A 21,006-nucleotide genomic window follows, 5' to 3' on the forward strand; every position below is an offset into this window, starting at 1 on the left:
TGAGCTACCAGGGAAGCCCCCGCTTCACTCCTTTTCACTGATTCCAACACTACCCTGTATGGACCCACCACGCTTTGTGTATCTATCTGGTGATGGATGTTGTTAAAAGTTTTCGGTGTCCTGTGGTGCCTCCCTCACTCCCCTGATGCCCTAGTCTGGTGCCTGTGCCGTTCCTGACATGGGAGGCCTCTCCCCTCTGTCCCAGGGCCTCTTGGACATTCTCTGGGCCCAGACCCCCTGGGGGGCAGCTCTTTCTAGGGAAGGTGCCCTCCCCCTACTATACCCGGCTTGTTCTTGACCCCATATTGTCTTCCCTGAGGCTCCTGCCCAAGGCCTCTGTCTCCACGGGCCCAGGTGCCCCAGGTCCATGAGAGAGAAGCAGCAGCCCCACCAGCCTGGCCTTGAGGGTGGAGGTGCCCGAGGCAGTGGTCTCTTGGTGTGGGGTGCCCGTTGGGCCTGGCCCCTGCCTGGGTGGCGGAGGGCTCCGGGGCGCCTCGCTTCCCTAGGCGGGCGGCCACATCTTCAGGGACCTCTCTCAAGGGAGTCCTGAGGCAGGCTGGCCACTGGGCACCCTGTGAGCCGTCACGCCTGCGCTCCCTGGCCCCAGCAGTGGACAAGCCAGCCTCTCAGTGCGGGGGCTTTGCCCCTGGGGCTCGAGTTTCTACCCTCTCTGTCTTTTCTCAGAGACGTGTGTGTGTGCACGCATGCGCCTGTACTGGGGACAGGCCCTCAGGTCCTGAGGCTGAGGAGAGAGCCCCATGCACTGAGCTGCTCACCTCTGCCCTGCCCAGGGCCCAGCACCCCATCCTGTCCATTAGACCTTGTCATGCCAACGGAGGGTCAGGCTCATGGCTGGCCTGGAGGCCTTGGACTCAGGGGACCCTGCAAGCACAGTAGTTCTGTCCCAACCACGGGAAGAGCACAGATAAGCCCTCCCCACTAAGTTCCAGCCCCAGTCTTCCAGCACCCTCGCTGGTTGTCAGTGAGTGCTGGTGGCCAGCCACACACCGGAATCACTGGTCAGAGGACTGGACTAATGGTAGGGGGTTCAGGGCACCCCTGGTTCGATAGTCACCACGTCGTGGAAACAGCAGGGCTCCTGGTTCGGGCAGGGGAAGGTGTCCCTCGGGTCTGATGCAGTGACAGTGCTGGGCCTGCAGCCCTGGTGGCCTTGTCCTGCCCTACCTGGACCCCGGAGGACATCTGCAACCCTAATGCCCCTGGGGTCTGGCCTTCTGTGTGCCCGTGTGTGCACACACGTGTGTGTTCACACGTGTGTGTTCACACGTCAGCCTGTCACAGAGGTTTGCACAGAGGGTCTTCTGACCCTGGTCACTGAGGCTGGCTGTGAGAACATGAATAGGGTCAACTTAGGGCCACTGGGCATTTCCCCTGCTTGTCCCCAGAGAGTCCCCGGCTGCATCGGGGTCCAGGTGTCTGGGGCGCCTTCCTGGTGGGCAGAGACAAGGCCCGTGGTATGCGAGTGGGCAGTGTTGGGCTTTCCTCCTGGGTGGGGAGGGGAGACCTCCACCGGGGATCTAGCCCCCTCAACACTGCACGCTCCTAGATCACAGCCCTCAGCCGTCCTTGCCCCCCAACCTGCCTGGGTCCCTGCCTCTCCCACTGGCCACCTCGGAGAGGAGCTCCTTCCACCTCAATTGTGGCCTGTAGGGCAAAGCTGCTTAGAGTAGTGGCCACACCATCAGGGCCAGTAAGATGCCTCATGCTCCTCCACAGGCCTGAGGGGCCTGGGACCGCCCATGGCAGCGGACCCGACAAGTCTGAGAGGAAAGGAGGTCCCGTCCTTTGCCCAGGGGGGAACTGTCTACACAACAAGCCCCCTTAAGGTAAAGAAGAATGTGTCCTGGCACCCTCTCCTGAGGGCTGATCCTCACCATCCTTTCTTTCCCTGCCCACCCCTGTGCCATTGATCCTTGCTCTCCCCAAAGCCTTCCGGGCCCCCACACCTGCTGTCCTCCAGCTGCGCATCAACCAAGCGGCTTTGCTCATCTGGCCAGAGAATGAATGGATGGATGTAGAGTGAGTGACCCAAGTTACATAAAACTCAAATCCCAGCTACACTGTAACTCTCTCCGCTCCCAGGGCGTGGGGAGGGGCCGGTCCCCAACCCCCTGGGCTCTCAGCCCGCCGGCCCTCCCGCAGCCGCCGCAGCCGCGCAAGATGGCGCGGCAGGGCGCGCGGCCGGCGGGGAGGGGACTGTTCCTCGGTGCCCGGCGCCGCCGCGCCCGCCCTAAACGCCCGGCGCTGTTCCCTCCCGGGCGGGGGCGGCGGCTCCTTCTCCACGGTTGTCGCAGAGTGGCACAGGCGCGGGCGGTTTGTGCAAAAATAGCACCCCCACCTCCCACCGTGCCGGCGCGGGCGCCGCCCAGAGGGCGCGGGGCAGGACCGGAGCTGCCTCGGAAACCGGCGTGTGCAGGCCGCATGCCAGCCCCCGACCCACGCGTGCCGGGGCCCGCGCCTCCCGGCCACCCCGCGCGCGCTTTCGTATTGCTCCTGCGTGCCACCGTGCCCACCCCCGCGCGCGCAGCCGTGCCCCCGCCTTCCCGCTCCTCCTCCCCACGCCTCTTTGCCCACCCCCGCGCTTCCAGGTGGCCCCCTCCCGAGTCTCCGTCCCGCCCCCACTCCCCCCGCACCTTTCGCCTCCACGGACCCCTTCCCCATTATCCGTGCCCCCGAGCCTTTGGGTCTCCCATCCCGCGTCACTGAGCCCCACTCAGGCTTCAGTATACCCCTCCCCGCGTTTCTATGCACCTTCCGCCTCCCAGCGCCCCCCAGCCTCCGTGCCCCACCATCCTCCGTGCCACCCCTGCGTCTCCGGATTTCCCATTCTGCATCTGTGTCCCCCCCGTGCCTTTGTCCCCCCCGCATTTCCATGCCCCCTCAGCCTTCGGGTCCCCCCTGCGCGCGTCTCCGTGCCCCCCCCAGCCCGATAGGGAACCCCCCCCGCCGCCCCGACCCCGCGCGCGCGCTCCCGCCGGTGTTTTCGGACTGCACCGGCCGGGGGAGGCGCCTCGTCTGTCGCCGCCGCCCGCACCCGCACCCGCACCCCGCCGGCCCCGCGGCTGCGGCTGTGGGTGCTGAGCGGGCGCCGCGGCCAAGGCGCGCTCGCACCTGCGGCGGCCGCTCGGGTGATGGCGCGGTGCGGGCCTCGGGCGTCCTGAGCTGAACGCAGCGCCAGTCGGGGGATGCCAAGCCGCGCTGCTGGCTCTGGCCATGTCGTCGTCCTTCTTCAACCCCAGCTTCGCCTTCAGCTCGCACTTCGATCCTGGTGAGTCCCTGGCCGCGCCCCTTGCCAGCCCTCTGCCCGCTGCGGCTGCCCCTAACCTGCCTAACTGCGGACATCGATGCTTCCTGAGCCGCTGGTTTTCTATTTTGCATGAAAATTAACCCTTTCCTCTCTCTGAGAGGAGCTGCAGACAGAACTGCTTTCCCTCAGGAACCCCTGGAGGCCCGGAGGTGGGCAGGCCTAGGGGTTGGCACCTGCTTGTGGCCTCCAGCAGCCGGGGTGGGCAGTGGGGGCACTGCCTGTCCCTGTGGAAGCTTCGATCTCGTGTATCTGGGGCAGGAGGGCCCGTGTTGGGCCAGGTGTCCAGGGGAGGAGGTAGCCAGGACTAAGGGCTCCAGGGAGGGGTGAGAGTGTTGCTGCCCCAGGCCCATGGACCCCCTTGCTGGGACTAGCGTGGCAGGCTCCTCCCTAGGCTGGGAGTGCCCTGCCAGGCCACCCAGCCGCCTGCATGGGGAGCTGGGAGCCGTAGTCGACCCACGGAGCACAGTCTCAGAAGAGATGGGCCTCAGTGGATGCCCAGGCCCTCAGGACAGGGATGAGGCCGAGGTGGCGCTGTCAAAGCTGGCTGCAGGGGACATGGGGCCAGGGCTCTTCCCCCCCTTCCCCCAGGCTGGCGGCCCTGGCAGCCTGTTTACCCATGGCTGCCTGACCTCCTGGCAGCAGTGGGCCGCCATGGTGGGCAGTGGGGCCGGGGGCAGCTGAAGGCCTGCCTCTGTCGCCAGAAGGTGGTAGACTTTCTTCCCTCGGCCTTCATAGGCCCCACCACCTGCCCCTCCTTGGCCCTAGTGGGAGATAAGCCCCTGCCCTGGAACTGTGGCCTAAGGGCCCAGAGTCCCACCCACTTGTCACTGGGGCTCTGGCACAGGCTAATCCAGCCAAAACAAAGCCGGATGAGCACATGACGGGCTCTCCTGGGTCTCCCTCCCTGGAGTAGGGCCCAGTTCGTGCAGTGATACACAGGGTCCCCTGGGTCCGGCCCCATCTGAAGGCATTTGCTCTTGGGGGAGGGGAACAGACGGCAGGTTTCTCTACTGGATTGAGGATGTGGGTGTCCCTGGCTCAGAAATAACTTCCCAAGGCGACTCCCAGAGCTTGAAGAACATGGAGTCCCAGTGGATGGCCCTGAACCTGGCAGTGGCAGCCCTGCTGGGCTCTGAGGGCGGGGGTTGGAGGTGGGGGTGGAGGTGGCCCTCCTGAGCAGTCAGTCCCAGGCCCAGACAGCCTTTTGGGACAGGTATCCAGGTGGCTCCGGGCCAGTGTTCCAGGCAGCGTGGGTCCAGCCTTGGAACCATAGGCAGGGTGGGGGTGTGTGTGCCAGGACTGACCCAGGGATGGGGGACACCCTCCCCCACGCCCTGCCTCTTGCACTCTTTGTAGGGCCCAGACCTGCCCTGCGTGGGTTCAGTACCCTCTCCCCCACCAAACACACACTCGGGTGTGTCCCAGCACGAGACCCCTCCCCCATGTTAGAGAAACAACTAGGCTTGTTCCTTTTGCAAATGTTTCTGTTAACAGCTGTGATCAGTGTAATTATAATGTGTCAGTTTAAGGACTTAGCAGGGGAAAAAGTTGTCAGGAGGAAAGGGGAGGTCTGCTCTTTTCAGGTGGAGCGGAGGGGAGAGCCCTGCCCCACTGTGGGAGGGGCCCCCTGGATGGTAGAGGTGCGTGCCTGCCGGGTGCAAAACTCCAGGGCTCCATGCTGGCCCCCATGTGGGCATTGGGAAGGAGGAGAGGTGGGGTCCTCTGCCCTCCCGCTAAATGCCTAGCATTCAGAGCCCAGCTCCCACCCCTTGGAGTCCCCCTGCTTACCCTTGCCTTCTCGAGTCTCAGTTTTCTCATCTGTAAAAGGGGATAGCAGAGCCTACACCAGGCTCGGTTAGGGGTTAAGCACCCGATGAAAACCTGACCCTCCATGAACACTGGCTGCTCTTTTGGAGGGGGTGGTGTATGGAGACAAGGCCACAGTGGCATGTGGCTTTCCTCTGTCCCCAAAGTGGGGAGAGATGGTTTTTTTTGAGGTTGACTCCTGTCTAAATGGGGACCCTGCTTGGGATCCACCAAACTCAGAGGGCAGGGGACAGTCATGTTTGTGGCTATCTCAGATATCTCTCTTTGTTTCTGTGGTCCATCTGGGGTGGACAGAGGGACCCGGCCTGGGCTGAGGGTCCTCAGAGTGTCTCCAGGCCAGGTTTGTTGCCTACTGACAGCTCTGTGTCCGTCATGGATGCTCTGGTAGTTCTCCATGGAGGTGGTGACAACGGTGGCAGTTATGTAGAGAGTGAAGGGGGCTGAGTTTGAGGCTCTGGCTCTCGGCACGTACTTGATTGCAGTATGGGTGCTGGGGGACCTTATTTAAACTCAGCTCCTGCCTGGGCCACCATCACCTGTAAGAGATGGTCAGGGCAGGCCACTGGAGGGGGCCAGGCCCGAGCATGTTCTTCTGGGACCACAGGCTGGCACAGGCGGGCATCTGGAAGGGCTGCCTCTTCTGGGGTTCAGCTCTTCCCATGATGTGGATGACTTTGGGGGATTTCTGGGCAGTCACAGACCTCTGATCTAGTGCTGTGTGGCCTTGGGCCAGTCACTCAACCTCTCTGAGACTCAGCTCCACATAGGTGAAACCTCACTCTGAGGAGACTGGGTGTGGGGATATGGAAGCCAAGAACTGAGGGGTGAGGAGGGTGTCATGTGGGAGCCAGGAGCACCTGGGCGGAGCTGGTGGGGGAGGTGTGGCCTTGAGGGGGCGGGGCTTGCCTCTCACTGGCGCTCTCTGAGGCAGAGGGCCACCCTTTTTTCTCACCTTCTCAAGCCCTGGGGGAACCGGGTGTAGCCCAGGCCCTCAGCAGGTGCCTGGCAGGCTCAGGCCTCAGTCAGAGCTCTGCAGCCCAGGGCTGGAGCTGTCTGAAGACCCCTGGGGCAAGTAGTGGACCAACCCCTCCCTGATCCTATGGCCCTCTCTGTGCCTCTGGTTCTTAATCTGGAACATTAATCTGGTTCATTAATCTGGAGGTGGGCATTACTGTGGTGCCTACCCCAGAGGGTGACTGGAGTGCTGGGTGCAGGCCAGTCCCCAGGCAGCGCCCTTCAAGGCTTACCTTGGGCCAGGGGTCACTGTGGACCATTTGGGGGGACTTGGAGTTTGAGGAAACTCATGGAAGCCAGGGCATCCCCCAGCCTCTTGGTCACGTCCTGCTGCCTGCCCACATTCTTGCCCTGAGCCTGGCTCTGCCGGGAGCACTCTCCACTGGCATTAATGCGTGTGCTGTGCTGGCTCAGGGCTGGGCAGGCTCGGGCTTTGGGGTGAAGGCATTGCTGGGGGACAGGGCGCAGGGAGGGCGTTCTGGCCAGGCATGGTTTGACCTGCATGGGGACGGGTACACTCGGGGACTTGAGTGTTGAGAAGGACCCCAGGAATGAGTTCTTGCGGCCCTGGGGGTCCCGCTCCATGGTTGATGGCCATGCACTCATGGTAATTCTTGAAATTGGTGGCCCACTGTTCACTGCCTGCTGCCAGTGGGCTTGGCTGAAGGTAGATGCTCCCAGACGGGCTTGGCCCAGTGCGGGGAGGGCATTAAGAGCCAACACTTTGACGTGTATCACGGCCCCTCCCCATGCCCGAGAAAGGCTGGCCCCAGGGTGGAAGCTGCAGCTATTGGGCTGAGTCTGGGGGCGTAGGCCAGCTCAGGGCAGGAGGAAGGTTGCAGTATCCCCAGGGCAATTTCTTTGTATTCTGGAACATTCTCTAGGAAGCCAGACTATGCCTTTCTCTCAGAGGGGCTGTTTCTCCCCCACGCATTCCTGTGCAGCTTTATACACGCAGGTGCTCAGGCTCACACATGTGAACACACACGAATGCTCGCAGATGCCTTCATGTGTGTGTATGATGCACAGAGCCTAGGCCAGGCTGTGGTCTCTTGGGGGCAGGCAGTCAAGGGCTTGGCTTGGCGGGGGAACCCGATCCACCCTTACCTTTGGCCCTCAGCCTCATCTCTGCTCTAACGTCAGTTGATGGACTGAGCCACCGGGTCCTGGTGGCCTGAGGCTTGGGGAGCCTGGAGCCATCCCTCCCGGTGGCTGGACCTAAAGGACTCTCTGCTGTCACCCGGCCACCTCTTTCCAGGGTGGGCTGAGCCTTGACCCCTCCACCTGCCGTCACTGTCCTTGAGCATGTCTTCTGGTTCTCCATCCTCCTAATGCCCTACCTCCCCTAGGTGGGGGCGCCTGGGTGGAATGCGTGTCGCTTCAGTTGTGTTCAACTCTGCAACCCTATAGCCTGTCAGGCTCCTCTGTCCGTGGGATTCTTTCTCCAGACAAGAATACTGGACTGCGTTGCCATGCCCTCTTCCAGGAGATCTTTGTGACCCAGGGATCGAACCCACGTCTCTTATGTCTCCTGCACTGGCAGGCAGGGTTTTTACTGCTAGTGGCCACCTGGGAAGTCCCTGGGTGGAATAGTATTCCCTTAGATTCATGCCCACCTGGAGTCTCAGGATGGGACCTTGTTTATAAATAGGGCATTTGGAGCTGTTGTAAGTTAAGATGAAGCCACCCTGGCTTCATCGCTTAGTCGTGTCCAACTCTTTGCGACCATGGACTGTAGCCCACCAGGCTCCTCTGTCCATGGGATTCTCCAGGCAAGAATACTCAAGGGGGTTGCCATGCCCTCCTCCAGGGGATCTTGCCAACCCAGGTCTCCTGCATTGCAGGTGGATTCTTTACCATCTGAGCCACCAGGGAAGCCCCTCATCCCGGGTCTCCAGCACTGCAGGCAGACGCTTTACCGTCTGAGCCACCAGGGAAGCCCCTCATCCTGGCTTAGGGAAGCCTAAATCTATGGCTGGGGTCCTTCCAAGAGAGCTGGGGGAGACTCGGGAGAGACGAGGATGTCCTGTGCCCTGTGATGATGGAGGCAAAGTGGGCTGATGCATCCACAAGTCAAGGAAGGCCTGAAGCTGGGAGAGGTGGGAAGGGTCGTGCCCTGGAGCCTCTGGAGGGAGCGTGGCCCTCACGTGGGATGTCCGGCCTCCGAGCATCAGACGGTCCTGTGCACTGAGACCCCAGTCTATGGCACATTTTGACAGCAGCCCCAGGGCACTCCTGCAGGGCGGCTCTGAGCCCCACGGGGCCTGCGCCGGGGCCGAGCCTGCCTCTGCCTTCATGCCAGCCTCCGTCTCCTCTGTGTAAACTGGGCCAGCCCTGCCCACCTGGAGGCGTCTTTGGAGGCAAGCGAGGGAACACGTGTGTAAGCGCCTCTGAACACGCGCGTTCACTGGACCGCGGTGATGGGAGGCAGCCTCGGCCTGGACCAGCGCGCCCTCCTCTGGGCACCTTGGGCCTCGCTCTCCAGCCTCTGGTTGCCTCTCGCAGAGGAACCAGCACCAGCAGGACAGGCGGCCGTGGCCTCCCCGCCCCCGGCAGAGGAAGCCGGCAGAGGAAATGAGGGCAGCGGACGCCGGGCCGGAGCCAGCTCCCAAGCGGCCTGTCTGGCGTGTTGCGGTAGGCAGTGTCCACGCCGGGTCCCTGCCTTCCTCCAGCAGGGTCAAGCTGGGGGGCCGGGGCCAGGTGCCCCAGGCTCGGGGAAGGTCTACGAAGGGTGACTCTGGGGTTAGTCCAGCAGTCGGAGCCACGCGGGAGCAGCCGCCCAGAGCTGGGTATGTGGGGGTTCCTGAAGGCCTGTGGGCTCCCCCACAGCCAGCCCGGGGCTTGGGGGGCAGTGAGCAGATGGGGGCTTGTACTCGAGAGGCCCCCCAGTCCCTGCTCCGGCTCTGTCAGGGGAAGCGGTGGGACAGGAATGAACGTGGCCAGGGCAGGGGGCAGTGCTGGGCGGCCCGGGGGGCACTTGTTGTGGGGTGTTTAAGGAGAGGTGGCAGGGTGCTGGCCAGCATCTGAAGGCTGGGGCAGAGTCGCCTCTCATGGTGGGATGTGGCCGGGCCTGGCCTTGCTCACTCCTGGTGAAGTGCACTGGTGCCTTCTCGTCCTGCTGGGAGGGGGAGTGGGCATGTGGGCCAGCTGGCCATGGGTGGCCAGGGATACAGCCTGCCTGTTCTGGGAGCCAGGGCAGGGGTAGGGGACCTGAGCCCCAGACCCGGGCTCTGCGGAGGTCACCGCATGCTGAGGCTGGCGTGGGAGATAGGCAGCAGTATGATGTTTCAGATGCCGTCAGGCACCATGGAGGGTCTTTGTATGGATGGGGCTCATGTTCTGCTCCTGCTGTTGTAAAATTCTGAATGGTTTCACAGTGGGCCTTCAGGTTCTGATGGGTTTGATTTCCCAGGTGGCGGCGCTAGTGGTAAAGAACTCACCTGCCAATGCAGCAGACATAAAGATATGGGTTCAATCCCTGGGTCGGGAAGATCCCCTGGAGGAGGGCATGGGAACCCATTCCAGTATTCTTACCTGGGGAATCCCATGGACAGAGGAGCCTGGCGGACTACAGTCCATGGGGTCAAGAGAGTCGGACATGACTGATCGACTTAGCATGCATGCATGCTGCAGATTGTGCAGCTGGTCCTCCTACTTGGGGACACCTGTCCAGTCTTAGGGTTCAGTTGGGAGGGCCCTGGGCAGGTGATCACTAGTAGGGGGCCCTGGTGCCTGTGTCATAAGCTGGTTCCCGTCGGTGGGAAGCTGCTGTGATCCCAGGCCGTTGGTTTGGCTCCGCTAGCTGTGAGGCCCACCCAGATGTCCCGGGACCACCCTGGGAAGAAGGAATCCCACTGTGAGGGGATGCCACACACACAGGATGTACATACGAATGCATTTCACTGGTCCTGCTGGTCCTCACCCCCGAGGTCGCTCCCTGCTGATGGTGAAATGCCAGGCTCTCGGCCCAGCCATCGACGGACACAGCCTTCTAGGATGCCCAGCTCTGGGCATCCTAGCACCGTCTCTTCCTGTCTGTCCAGGCTTTATTGAGATATGATTCCTGTACCGTATGATTCACCCACTTCCAGTGTGCTTTTCACTGTACACACAGGCACGTGCGGCCATGACCATGGTTCAGAACACTTCTGACCCCTTCGTGAAAGTCCCACACCCACTAGCTGCCCCTTGTCTGCTCCCCATCTCTGGAGGTCACCCATCTGGACATTTCCTACCTGCGGGCGTGCAGCTCAGGGTCGTCTGTGTCTCTCTCCAAGTGCTGTCTGGTTCTATGGTGGAAATGAGGGGAGTGGGCCTGGATCTGGGGGTGGCTTTCATGGAAGCTGAAGGTGGGGCCACCCCACGCAGACCCCTGCCCAGCACTCAGCCTCTCGGCCCTGTCCCCTGAGCCTTCTAGGAGCGCCACTGGGCAGCCTGACTCACCTTTTCCCCCAGCCTGACTCACACTCAAGGAGACGCCTCGAGTGCCCTTCTGGGGGCTTGTTGGCCATTTGGAGTCATCGTCTGGGATTGCCCATGGGAGCCAGGCCTGCCCGACTGTGGGTGGCATTTATATGCTCTGGAGCCAAGCCCTTGGTCAGAGATGGGCGTTGGGATGGCATCTCCATGTCTTCACCATCTCGCTGGTCTGGGGCCCTAGTAGCTGCAGGGTGTGTAGGCGCTGCTGGCGTGAGTCTCTCCCGACCCCATGCTCAGTGGCATCAGATTGGTGGCTTGAGAGGGGCTGTGGTGGGAGAATTTGCACCCCAGGAGCCTGCAAAGTCTCCATGTTGGAAATCCCCTTCTGTATCTTTTTTCCAGAAAGCTGGTTGTTAAGCATTACGAGAAAATCAGGGGTGTAGGCCAGTTTTTTTTTTTTTTTTAATATTTATTTATTTGGCCGGGTCTTAGTTGCAGCATGTGGGATCTTTCATTGTGGCAATGCTAACTCTGAGTTGTGGCATGTGGGATCTGACGGGAGATCGAACCTGGGACCCCTGCACTGGGAGCACAGAGTCTTAGCCACTGGACCAGCAGGGAAGCCCCTAGGCTAGCTTGTTAACCCCAGGAAGCCGCCTAGAATCGTTTTGACAGGAGGCAGGCATCCCCAAGAGGCAGTTTCTGGCCCCTGGGGATGAATGACTTAGAGGGATGGTCCTGCTTCCTCTTGGGGCCACTCAGCCTGTAGGGAGCCCCTGGGTAGGGCCTGCTTGGGTGCGCAGGGCCAGGGCCTGAATAGTCCTGCTCACGGCTGAGGCCACACCTAGCCTGGGTTCTGCCCTGCCGTCCTGCTTCCCCAGCTCACCTCACACTACTTTCTGCCCCGCAGTGGGGTCCAGGCAGAAACTTGGAAGCCAGGATGGCAGGAAGTTCTGGGCTTGGGCTGCCTACCCCTCCCTGAGCTGCTGGTGGTGGAGCAGGAGCCAGCACATCAGATTCTGGTTTATTTTTCCTTCTCATGACGGGTGGTCCCGCAAGTCCTCTCTGAGACTCACTGTGGCTGTGGTGTGTTCCTGTGATGTCTCCTGGGTCTGGGGATGTGCCAGATCTGAGCCTCGCTGCCTCCAGCTTCTGCCCAGCTGCTCCCTGGACGCTCCCCTGCCCAGGCTTGTGAGAGGGACTCCTTTGTCTGACTCTGGACCCTCAGGGTAACCCCATGCCCCGCAGGTGTCAGGGTAGGGTCCCCAAGTGAGCAGGATGGGCAGGTCTCACCCTCCCAGGGGGTTGTCCTCAGGCCTCTGCAGGGTTGTGGAGGGACCAGTGGGGAAGTAGTTGGTGGCAGTGGCCCTGGGAACAGAGAGACAGGGACGTAGGGGGCAGTATGTAGGTGGGAGTGGGTGAGCACGTGTGTAAACGTGTGAGTGTATGTGCACATACGTGTGCGTGAGTGTGAGGACGTGGGGCGTGTGTGTGTGTGTCCTCTCTCTGGGGGGAGGCCCAGGCCCTGGCTCTCCTCTGCCCCTGGGGGGTGAGACCCCTTGGGCTCCCTCTTAGGCTCTGGGTGATGCTGTAGCTTCTGACCCCACTGGTTGGCAGGAGCAAGGCTGACACCTGCCGTGCCGACCATCCAGCCACCTAAGCTAAGGGTCTGAGGTTCAGGGCTGAGCAAGGAGCCCTCCTGTGTGGGCAGCTGCCGTGACCCATGTGACCCGTGGCTGCCGCGGTGCTGCCTCCCAGCCGCTTTTTCTCGTGTCCGCGGACTTTGCTGGGTCTGGATCCCTCAGTTCAGGTTGATTCTTAAGCCGGCAGAGCAGCTGCGTCCACTTAGCTGCCGGACACCTGAGTTCCCTTCCCTGGAGGAAGCAGTGCCCCCTGCCTTCCGGCCCTCCTCTCAGTCCTTGGGGTGTGAGACCATCTGGATTACCTGCCCCTCCCCTCTGTCCTTGCAGCAGGGGCATCCACACCTGTCTCTGTACATTAGGCCATCCAGACTGGGTGGTGAGGGGGTCTGGAAGGTTCTGGGGTAGGGGCAGGGGGGCACAGCTTCCCCACCCAGGTGCCCCTTGGGCCCCTCTCACCTGCTGGGGATGGAGTTGGGGCAGCTGTGGAGGTGGGGGAGCTGCACCCCTGCTCAGAGCCATATCCTGAGATGGGGTGGGTGAGCCTGGGGGCTGTCCATGACTGTCCCCAACGCAATGCCAGCTCTTGGGGTGTGGGCCTCCTGCAGATGCACCTTCATCCAGGGAGGCCCCCAAGGAGGCGGGGATGCTGGGGCCCAGTGACCAGCGCATCTGAGCTGTCAGGGCTCTGAGTTCAGTCACCAGCGTCCTTTCGTTTCTCCACCTGCCCCCAGACATCTGGGGGAAAGAGGAGCAAGGACACAGATGGGTTGGGCCTGGGAGCTGCCTCGGAGGCTCCACACAAGCGCAGTGACCTGCTTCCCTTCCTCTTCTGGGCAGAGGGCCGCCGCGTCCCCATCTGAGGATTCTGTTCCTCTTGGGAGGAACTTCCATGTCTGGGCCCTTGGCCAAACCTTTGCCAAGAAACTGCCCCATGGGGCCGCTGGTGCTGGATCCGCCTTCCGGATGGCTTGTAGGGTATGGACACCCCTCCTGCTGGCCCCTGTCCTGGAAGCCCTAGACTCTTGCTACTTGCCTAAGCTGAGGTCGGGAGGTGGGGGTACCAGGGACAGTTGATGGGCTCCTGGCGGTCTGGGCAGGCCGAGCTCCTCCCCTCCCGCTGTCTGATTGCCGCAGCCTCGTAACTCAGAGACGCCTGCCTGGTTGCACAGCTCCTTCCTGTACAAGATCCTGTTTGCATCACCGGGCTTAGGGGGCAGGGGCATTGGGTCAGCATGTCACCCAGGTTACGCTGGGGACGCCTGCTGGTGACGCTGAGGTGAGCCCCCATCGGCTGCACCTGCACCAGGCAGGGAGGCTGGGGCACTGGAAATAGTGGGATGCGTGGATGTCTTGCTGAAGCCAGGCTTACCGTCTGGGCTCGGTGGAAAGGAGCTCTGGGGGGAGCAGTGACTCATCTAGGGGCACATTGGGGGTACCCACCCTTGGGGGCCATCAGGGTTGGCACACCCCTGGCTTGGTCTCTACAGGTGTCAGACTAATTAACTTTTTTAATTGAGGTGAAATTCATGTGACATTCATATGCACACGTGCTAAGTGGCTTTGTTCATGTCCGACTCTTTGTGATCCTACGGACTGTAACCCACCAGGCTCCCCTTTCCATGGGATTCTCCAGGCAAAAATACTGGAGTGGGTTGCCATTTCCTTCTCCAGGGAGTCTTCCTGACCCAAGGATCGAACCCGTGTCTCTTAAGTCTCCTACATTGGCAGGTGGGTTTGTAACTAGCGCCACCTGGGAAGCCCTAAATTCATATGACATGAAATGAACCACTTTGTAGGGTATGGTTCAGTGTTAGTACATTCACGGGGCTGTGCAGCTTCCATCTCTATTTCCAGAGCCTTCCACCACCCCAAAAAGAAGCCCTGTGCCACTCCAGTGCCCCCAGCCCCTGCCTACTGGACTTGCTTGTCCTGAACACATGGTGCCATGGAGGAGCTGTAGAAATCACCCACGGCTCCTGCATCAGCCGTGCCGGGGCCCCTCTTTTCTCACATCCTCACCAACACTGGTTATTTTCTGCTTTAAATATCATGGCCGTCCTAGTGGCTCAGATGGCTCACTTATTTTTCAGAGTGGTGGCCTGGCCCCTCCCAGCAGACGAAGACCGAGGTACTGGGCTAACTGGAAATGCTTCCTGAGTGCGTGTGTCTTAGGCTCCCAGGGATGTTGAGATCGAGCCAGGCCGAGGTACAGCGAGGGTGAAGGAGCAGCGGGGGGATGGCCACCAAAGGGCAGGCGGGCAGGTAGAGGGCTCGGTGAGGACTTGGGTGGTGCTTTTGGAAGATGGCTTCAGTCCTGGATGAAGAATAGCCTGGAAGCCACAGAGCCCCAAGGAGTTTGGGCCGGGTCGGGCTGTGGGTTGGAACTCAGTGGCCTCAGCGGGGCTGGACTTGGGCAGTGGACAAGAGGGATCCAGAGGCAGCTGGGGTATCCCACTTGGGGAAGGGATGGGAGGGACCCAGGGAGTGGGTTTGCCTTGAGGTGGACGTGGATTCTATGCTGTGTTTGGTTTGAGATGCTCCAGGACACCCAAGGGAAGGGCCAGGGCCAGGTGGTCATTGGGGTCTGGGACCCCAGAGGAAACCAGGGACCAGGGTAGGAGGTGGGGGAGTTGGGGAGTTGGCCCTGATGGGGTCAGGGAAGGGGTGTAGGCCCAGCCTGGGCCTACTTGGGGAGGAGGAGGAGCGGGTCCAGCCAAAAACAGTGAAGGGAGTGGCTGAGAAGGTAGAGGGTGTGGGGGCTATCCCAGGTCCCAGAACACAGCCCAACCTGCTGTCCTTCCTGCACTCTGGCCTCGAGATGCGGCCACAAACAGAGACCCTTCGAGTGGGTCCACTGACCTCAGGATGGCTGGAATCTCTGATCCTTCTCTTGGCTGATCAAGGCCACCTCCACCTTCCACGTCTGTGTCCCTGGGAAAACCTTGCTTACCTCCCGACAGGGAGGCTCCTCTGGGTGGAGGTTGAGTGTGGAAGTGGGGGGCAGAAAGGGACCTGTGGAGACCCAGGACCCTGGGACATCAGAACAAGGTCTAGGCTCTAGTCTGTGTATGCTGAGGCCATGGGGGTCTTTAAAGATGGGAGTGATGGGGATAGGCGTGGGTGATAATTAAATAAAATTATACACATCTGATTCTAGACGTAGTACATGCTTATTGTAGAAAATCTGAAAACTGCAGACGAGACGGTATTAACCACCCAGAATTCTACCACCCAAGACAACAGCCACTGTTCACATTTTGAATTATTTTCTTCTAGGTTTTTTTTTTTACATGGTTGTGATCAGGATTTATAAACAATTCTATGTCCTGCCTCTTGTTTTCAGCTTTACTGAGGTATAATAGAAACAGATTAAACTGCACATGTTTAAAGTATGGGATTTGATGGATTTTGGTGTACAGATATGTCAAAACTCATGAAATATATTTATTTGGGAGACCCCATGAACCCTTGCTGCTGCTACTGCTGCTATGTCGCTTCAGTTGTGTCCGACTCTGTGTGACCCCATAGACGGCAGCCCACCAGGCTCCCCTGTCCCTGGGATTCTCCAGGCAAGAACACTGGAGTGGGTCATGAACCCTTGACCCTATAGTCAAATAACAAGCATTTGCTTTGAGGCCAACTGTTTCCTTGTGTATCCTCCCCTTTTAAAAAAAATATTTATTTACTTATTTAGGCTGCGTTGGGTCTTAGTTACGTCATGTGAGATCCTCTATTGCAGCTCCCTGGGCGTGTGGGATCTTTCTTCCCTGATGAGGGATCAAACCCACCTCCCCTGCATTGCAAGGCAGATTCTTAACCCTGGATCACCAGGGAAATTCCCTACTTTTTAAAAATTAGCACGAAGTTGTTATTTCCTTGTTTATTTAAAACATTGCCTTAAATTTACTCTCTATGGCTTCTTTTGCAGATGTACCATTGTTTTTATTGAATCCTTCTTTTATTGTGGCTATTTAGGCTGTCTTTTACTCTTATAAACACCACTGCAAGGAACATCTCTGTGAGATGTGATTCCTGCCTGCGTCATTAACATGCTCCTTCCTTTGTTTTTATTCTGGATTTGTGTGCCATCCGGGCTGCTCTCTTGTTTGAATTCCCAGCCTGGGAATTACTTGGCCTGGGAGTTGGCAGGTCTCCCAAGGCCTTCTCGCACGTCTCCAAGTTGCTTTCTAAAGGCTGCTCTGACTTACATCCACCAGGGCGTCTGGGTAGCTAGCTGGTCCTGGTGTGCGGGCTTTGGCCAGACACCAACTTCTAAGAACTCCTGTGGTCGGGAAGCCGATATCCGGTGTGATTTCATTTCTTTGATTATGGATGAGGCTGCACGTTTTCTTGTGGACTGGACAAACTGTATTTCCTTGTTTGTGGCCGACTGTGTATAGTTTGCTTGTGTATGTTTTGAGATCTTAAGGTATTTTTATATTTTGTTGATTGTGTTCCCCCCAAAAGTAGCAACATCAGTCTTTGACAAATTTTCCGTCAATCATTCTTCCCGGTTTGTTGTTTGCCTTTAATTTGGAGCCCTATGGGGCTTCCCTGATAGGAAAGAATCCGCCTACAATTCAGGAGACCCTGGTTCGATTCCTGGGTCTGGAAGATCTGCTAAAGAAGGGATAGGCTACCCACCTCAGTATTCTCGGGCTTCCCTTGCGGTTCAGCTGATAAAGAATCCGCCCGCAATGTGGGAGACATGTGTTCAGTCCCTGGGTTGGGGAAGATCCCCTGCAGAAGGGAAAGGCCACCCATTCCAGTATTCTGGCCTGGAGAATTCCATGGGCTGTATAGTCCATGGGGTCGCAAGGAGTCAGACACGACTGAGCCACTTTCGCTTATGGAACATACATTTTTATGTGGCCAAACCAGTTGATCTTTCATGATGCCTTCCATTGCTTTCAGCTTAAAAATCCCTCTCCATGAAGAAGGCTGATATTTACCTACTTTTTCTCAGATGCTATAATTTGACTCACTGATGTCGTATCTGAAGTTATTCTGAAGTGTGGTCTGAGACGAGACAGCTGATCTCCCTGGCCCGCTCCTCAAGCCACGGGGCCAGGTGTTCTGTGCAGGTGGGGCTGGGCCTGGCTCTGGGCTGTGATTCTGTTCCTCACCTGTTGGCCCATCTCTGCCGCAGAACCATGTGGTTTCAATGATTGTAGCTTTTAGGCATGTTAAGACCTAGAAAGGCAAGATGCCTCTCTCGGCACATTTTCTAGCTTCTCTCTCCTGTTCAGAGCTTCGTCTGTTACAAGGCTGTGGATCTCGTTGATGGGCGCCTGGGAGGGGATGAGGGAAGTGGGGTGACCCAGGTCATGTGGCAGAGTCCTCTCGTGGACTCCGCTCATCTGACTTTACCCCTACTCATGGGCAGTGCAAGTCACTCTTTTTTTTTTTTTTAACTATTTTTTTAAAAAAAATTATTTTTTAAAATTTTGACCGTGCCTGCAGCTTTGGGATCTTTGTTCCCTGGCCAAGGATTGGAACCCAAGTCCCCACCCCTGGACTGCCAGGGAATTCCCACAAGTTACTTCTTTTACCAGAAGCCTGGCCTGGCCCCTGGTTCTGGAGCGGCACCATACCCGACAAATGCTCTGTTCCCATCTTCCTGCCAGCCCCCCAGAGCCCTCCCTGGAGACAGACTAAGGCCAGGACCAGAGAACGCCTGCACTCAGGGCTGTTCACCAGAGGTGTGCTGATGGCCATCTGCTCAGGGGAGCACCCCTCCTGTACCGCTTGCAGGGCCAGGCCCCCCAAAACAGAAGCCCCTTGATGAAGGGCCCTGAGACCTCCAGTGTGGGCCGTGGGAGGATCTGCTTTCTGCTAGGTGTCCTCCCAAGGGACTCCCAGGTCCTGGCCCTGCAGCCCCACCCCAGAGTAAACCAGGCTCCCTCCTTCCTCCCCTTCCACGTGCATCCACTGAGGGCCAAGGGTGGGTGTGACTCGCACCCAGTCCTGGACCCCAGACCCCACTCCTGCCCCTTACTTACCTGCCCTCCCAGCAGGATTGGACTGGTCCTGGAGAGGGCCTGTCACATGGCAGGTGTTACTGTCATGTACCTGGGGGACAGGGCAGGGGCAGTGTCCCAGAGGCAACACCAGGCAGGTTTTATGGGGGGCTGTGGGATGTCCAGGAGGCAAAGAGGGCCTGGGGACACAGGACCCTAGTCCTGGGGGGTCTCCAGGCCCACCTGTCTCCCTTGGGTTCCCTACCCCAGTTGCAGGCCCTTGAGCTGATCTGGGGGGCAGCAGAGAAGATGCAGGAGGGGGGAATCCTCAAAGGAATGTGTTGAAATTAAAAACAGAGCAGGAACAGCAGAAAGGGGGACTGGGGAGGGAAAGGAGGGGTGGAGGCCCGTTGGTGGACCCAGGGTCCCTGCTCTGGGAGATGTGCCTGGCTGCAGCTGCATGGGGGGCTGTCACCCTGAAACAGGCTGTAGTCAGACTCCTACGTGTGCCTGGCTGAGTGGTGGTGGGGCAGGGCCAGAAAAGGGTAGTTCTGGGGGGGAAGCTGGGTGGTGGGAGTGAGATCGGACTCAGGAGGCCTTGGGGGGGTCCTCTCTGAGACCCCGTTTGCTCATCATAAACTGGGAAGTGGCCCTTCCTAGCAGGGAAGACATCCCTGGGAGACTGTCGGGACACCCCGTAAGCGTGAGTCACTATTCCTAAACGTGGCGTGCAGTTTTGCAGAATATGGTGCTTCCTTGGAAATGGCTGGGCGGCGCCTGGCAGTGCTCAGGCCTCCAGCTGGCGATGAGGGCAGGGTCCCGTCTGAGTTGCAGAGGCTGATGGAAGCCATGGGCCTGCTGGGTCTACAGGGAGTTTGCTGTCTGTGGTGCTTCTGCAGTGGATGGAATTATTATTTTTAAAAGGGATAATGAAACAGGGTTCACGGCTATCAGTCCTCTACCCCGGAGGGCAAGGCTGAGGCAGGATCTCAGCCCAAGGGGTGGCCAGGGACATGGGGCAGTTCAGGTCCGCTTGCTGCTCTGGCTCGGACGCTGGGTGTGTTTGTGGGTGTTGTAGGGGGCTGGTGGGTGTCAGAGGTGAGCTGGTGAGCATTTGCCATCCCTCCAGGGTGTGAATGCTCCCTCCCTACTACCCTAGGCAGGAAGATGGGATAGGCACCTCGTGGCTCCACATGCACCAGCTTTGTTGTGATTGTTAACGGGTGTTTGTATTGCAGGATGGGGCTTTCACAACCTGTGTTTCACATGAGGGAGCTGGACTCTCAGTCCCTTCCCACGTGAATTTATCTGATTAAGTAGAGCCTTAATCACAACAGAAAGGAGCTGCTCTTACTCCCAGAAACATGGTGGGGAGGTGGACTGGCAGCTGCGCTCAGGGGAGCCCTTGCCCCAGAGACCCCCGGCCCCTGTGAGGTTTCCTTCCAGAATCCCCGCCCAGCACCTGCCTCTTCCAGCCCTACAGGCTGCCGTGGCCCCTCCAGGGGTTTGGGCCCAGGGTTTGCCCTGTGCTCTCAGCCACCCACAAGCGCTGCTTCTCCCTGTGATGTCACCACCCTGTTCCCAGTGCCCTGGCTCCTGCTCCAAGTTCCGCCCGCAGAGCGGACAGGGGTCCCGGCTGGCGGCCCCAGGTTCCTGTCTGTAGCTTCCTCACCCTGGCTTCTTTGTTTGGGTGAAGGCAGGCAGGCTGTGTGTCTGTCTGGTGACCTTAGATGCAAGTGCCCCGGAGGGGAAAGGGACTGCTTCATGCGAGTGAGCCCTACAACGGTGGAGGGGTGTGTGCAGACACCCACGGCCGCTTGGCAGGAACCTAGCCCGTGGGGTTGACTCGCCACCCAGCCTCCTCCTGGTGAAGGGCTTCTCTGGCCACCTGTCCCTGCTTAAAGCAGCTCAGATTGAGGCCTCCTGCCCTGCCCAGAGTGGCTCTGATGGGGACCACCTGCCCCTGCTTAAAGCGGCTCAGATTGAGGCCACCTGCCCCTGCCCAGGGTGGCTCAGATGAAGGAAGCTTGCAGAGCAGCTCCGGTGTCCACGGGCCGCTGGAGATTGGGGAGGAGGCTCCAGGGACTGAGTGGGGCACATGGCGAGTGAGCGGACCCGGGAGACCCTGGAAGGCAGGGTTCAGGAGGCAGGCATGAGCCGAAGCAGTGAGAGCCTCACCCCACTCCATGGGGGCCACACCCCATGAGTGTCCTGGCCCTGCCTTGGTGGCGCTGAGGCTTGGACACAGCCAGGAGGAGGTCTGCATAGCCCCAGGGTAGACCTGGACAGTGAAATGGACCCTAAGAGAGAACTTTCCAGCACTCAGCCATCCTGCTGTCCTGCCAGCCTTGCCCTGTGTGTGCTGAGCGAGCCCTCCCCCATCCCAGCTGAACGGAGATTGGGGAAGTGGGGCCTGAACGGGCTCTGGGATCCGGGTGCCCATGGGGGCTACGTTTCCTGCCTGGAGGTGGGCAGGTGCAGGGGTGGGGGCTCACTGAATGGGGTACAACCAAGGTCTCAGGCTGCAGGGCCACCCCTGACCACTCCCAGCTGATCTCGGTGGTCTGAACTTCACCTGGGTCTGCGGGTTTTTTTTTTTTTTAATTTAATTTAAAAAATTTTTGGCCGCGCCGGGTCTTCGTTGCTGTTTGTGGGGTTTCTCTAGTCGCGATGAGTGGAGGCTACGCTTCGTTGAGGTGCCCGGGCTTCTCACTGCGCTGGCTTCTCTTGTTTCAGAGCACGGGCTCTAGACACGCGGGCTTCAGTAGCTGCGACACGTGGACTCGAGTGTGGGTGCGGGGGCTCGGCTGCTCTG

General features: G+C 59.5%; 1 protein-coding gene across 2 annotated transcripts in view; it reads left to right on the top strand.

Moving 5' to 3' along the window:
* Nucleotides 1-3,044: 3,044 nt before the first annotated feature.
* AATK (apoptosis associated tyrosine kinase) overlaps nt 3,045-21,006 on the top strand; it is a 39,420-nt gene continuing 21,458 nt past the window's right edge. Inside the window, exon 1 of one of the 2 annotated variants that reach the window (XM_070390204.1) lies at nt 3,045-3,289. In XM_070390204.1, coding sequence (XP_070246305.1) covers nt 3,235-3,289 — 55 coding nt within the window. In that variant the 5' untranslated portion in view covers nt 3,045-3,234. Of the gene's footprint in view, nt 3,290-8,744; nt 8,959-21,006 lie in introns of those variants that run through there. The other variant, XM_070390207.1, reaches the window with a different exon arrangement.

This window comes from Bos mutus, chromosome 19 (genome assembly GCF_027580195.1).
Source record: "Bos mutus isolate GX-2022 chromosome 19, NWIPB_WYAK_1.1, whole genome shotgun sequence".
Taxonomy (NCBI): Eukaryota; Metazoa; Chordata; class Mammalia; order Artiodactyla; family Bovidae; genus Bos; species Bos mutus.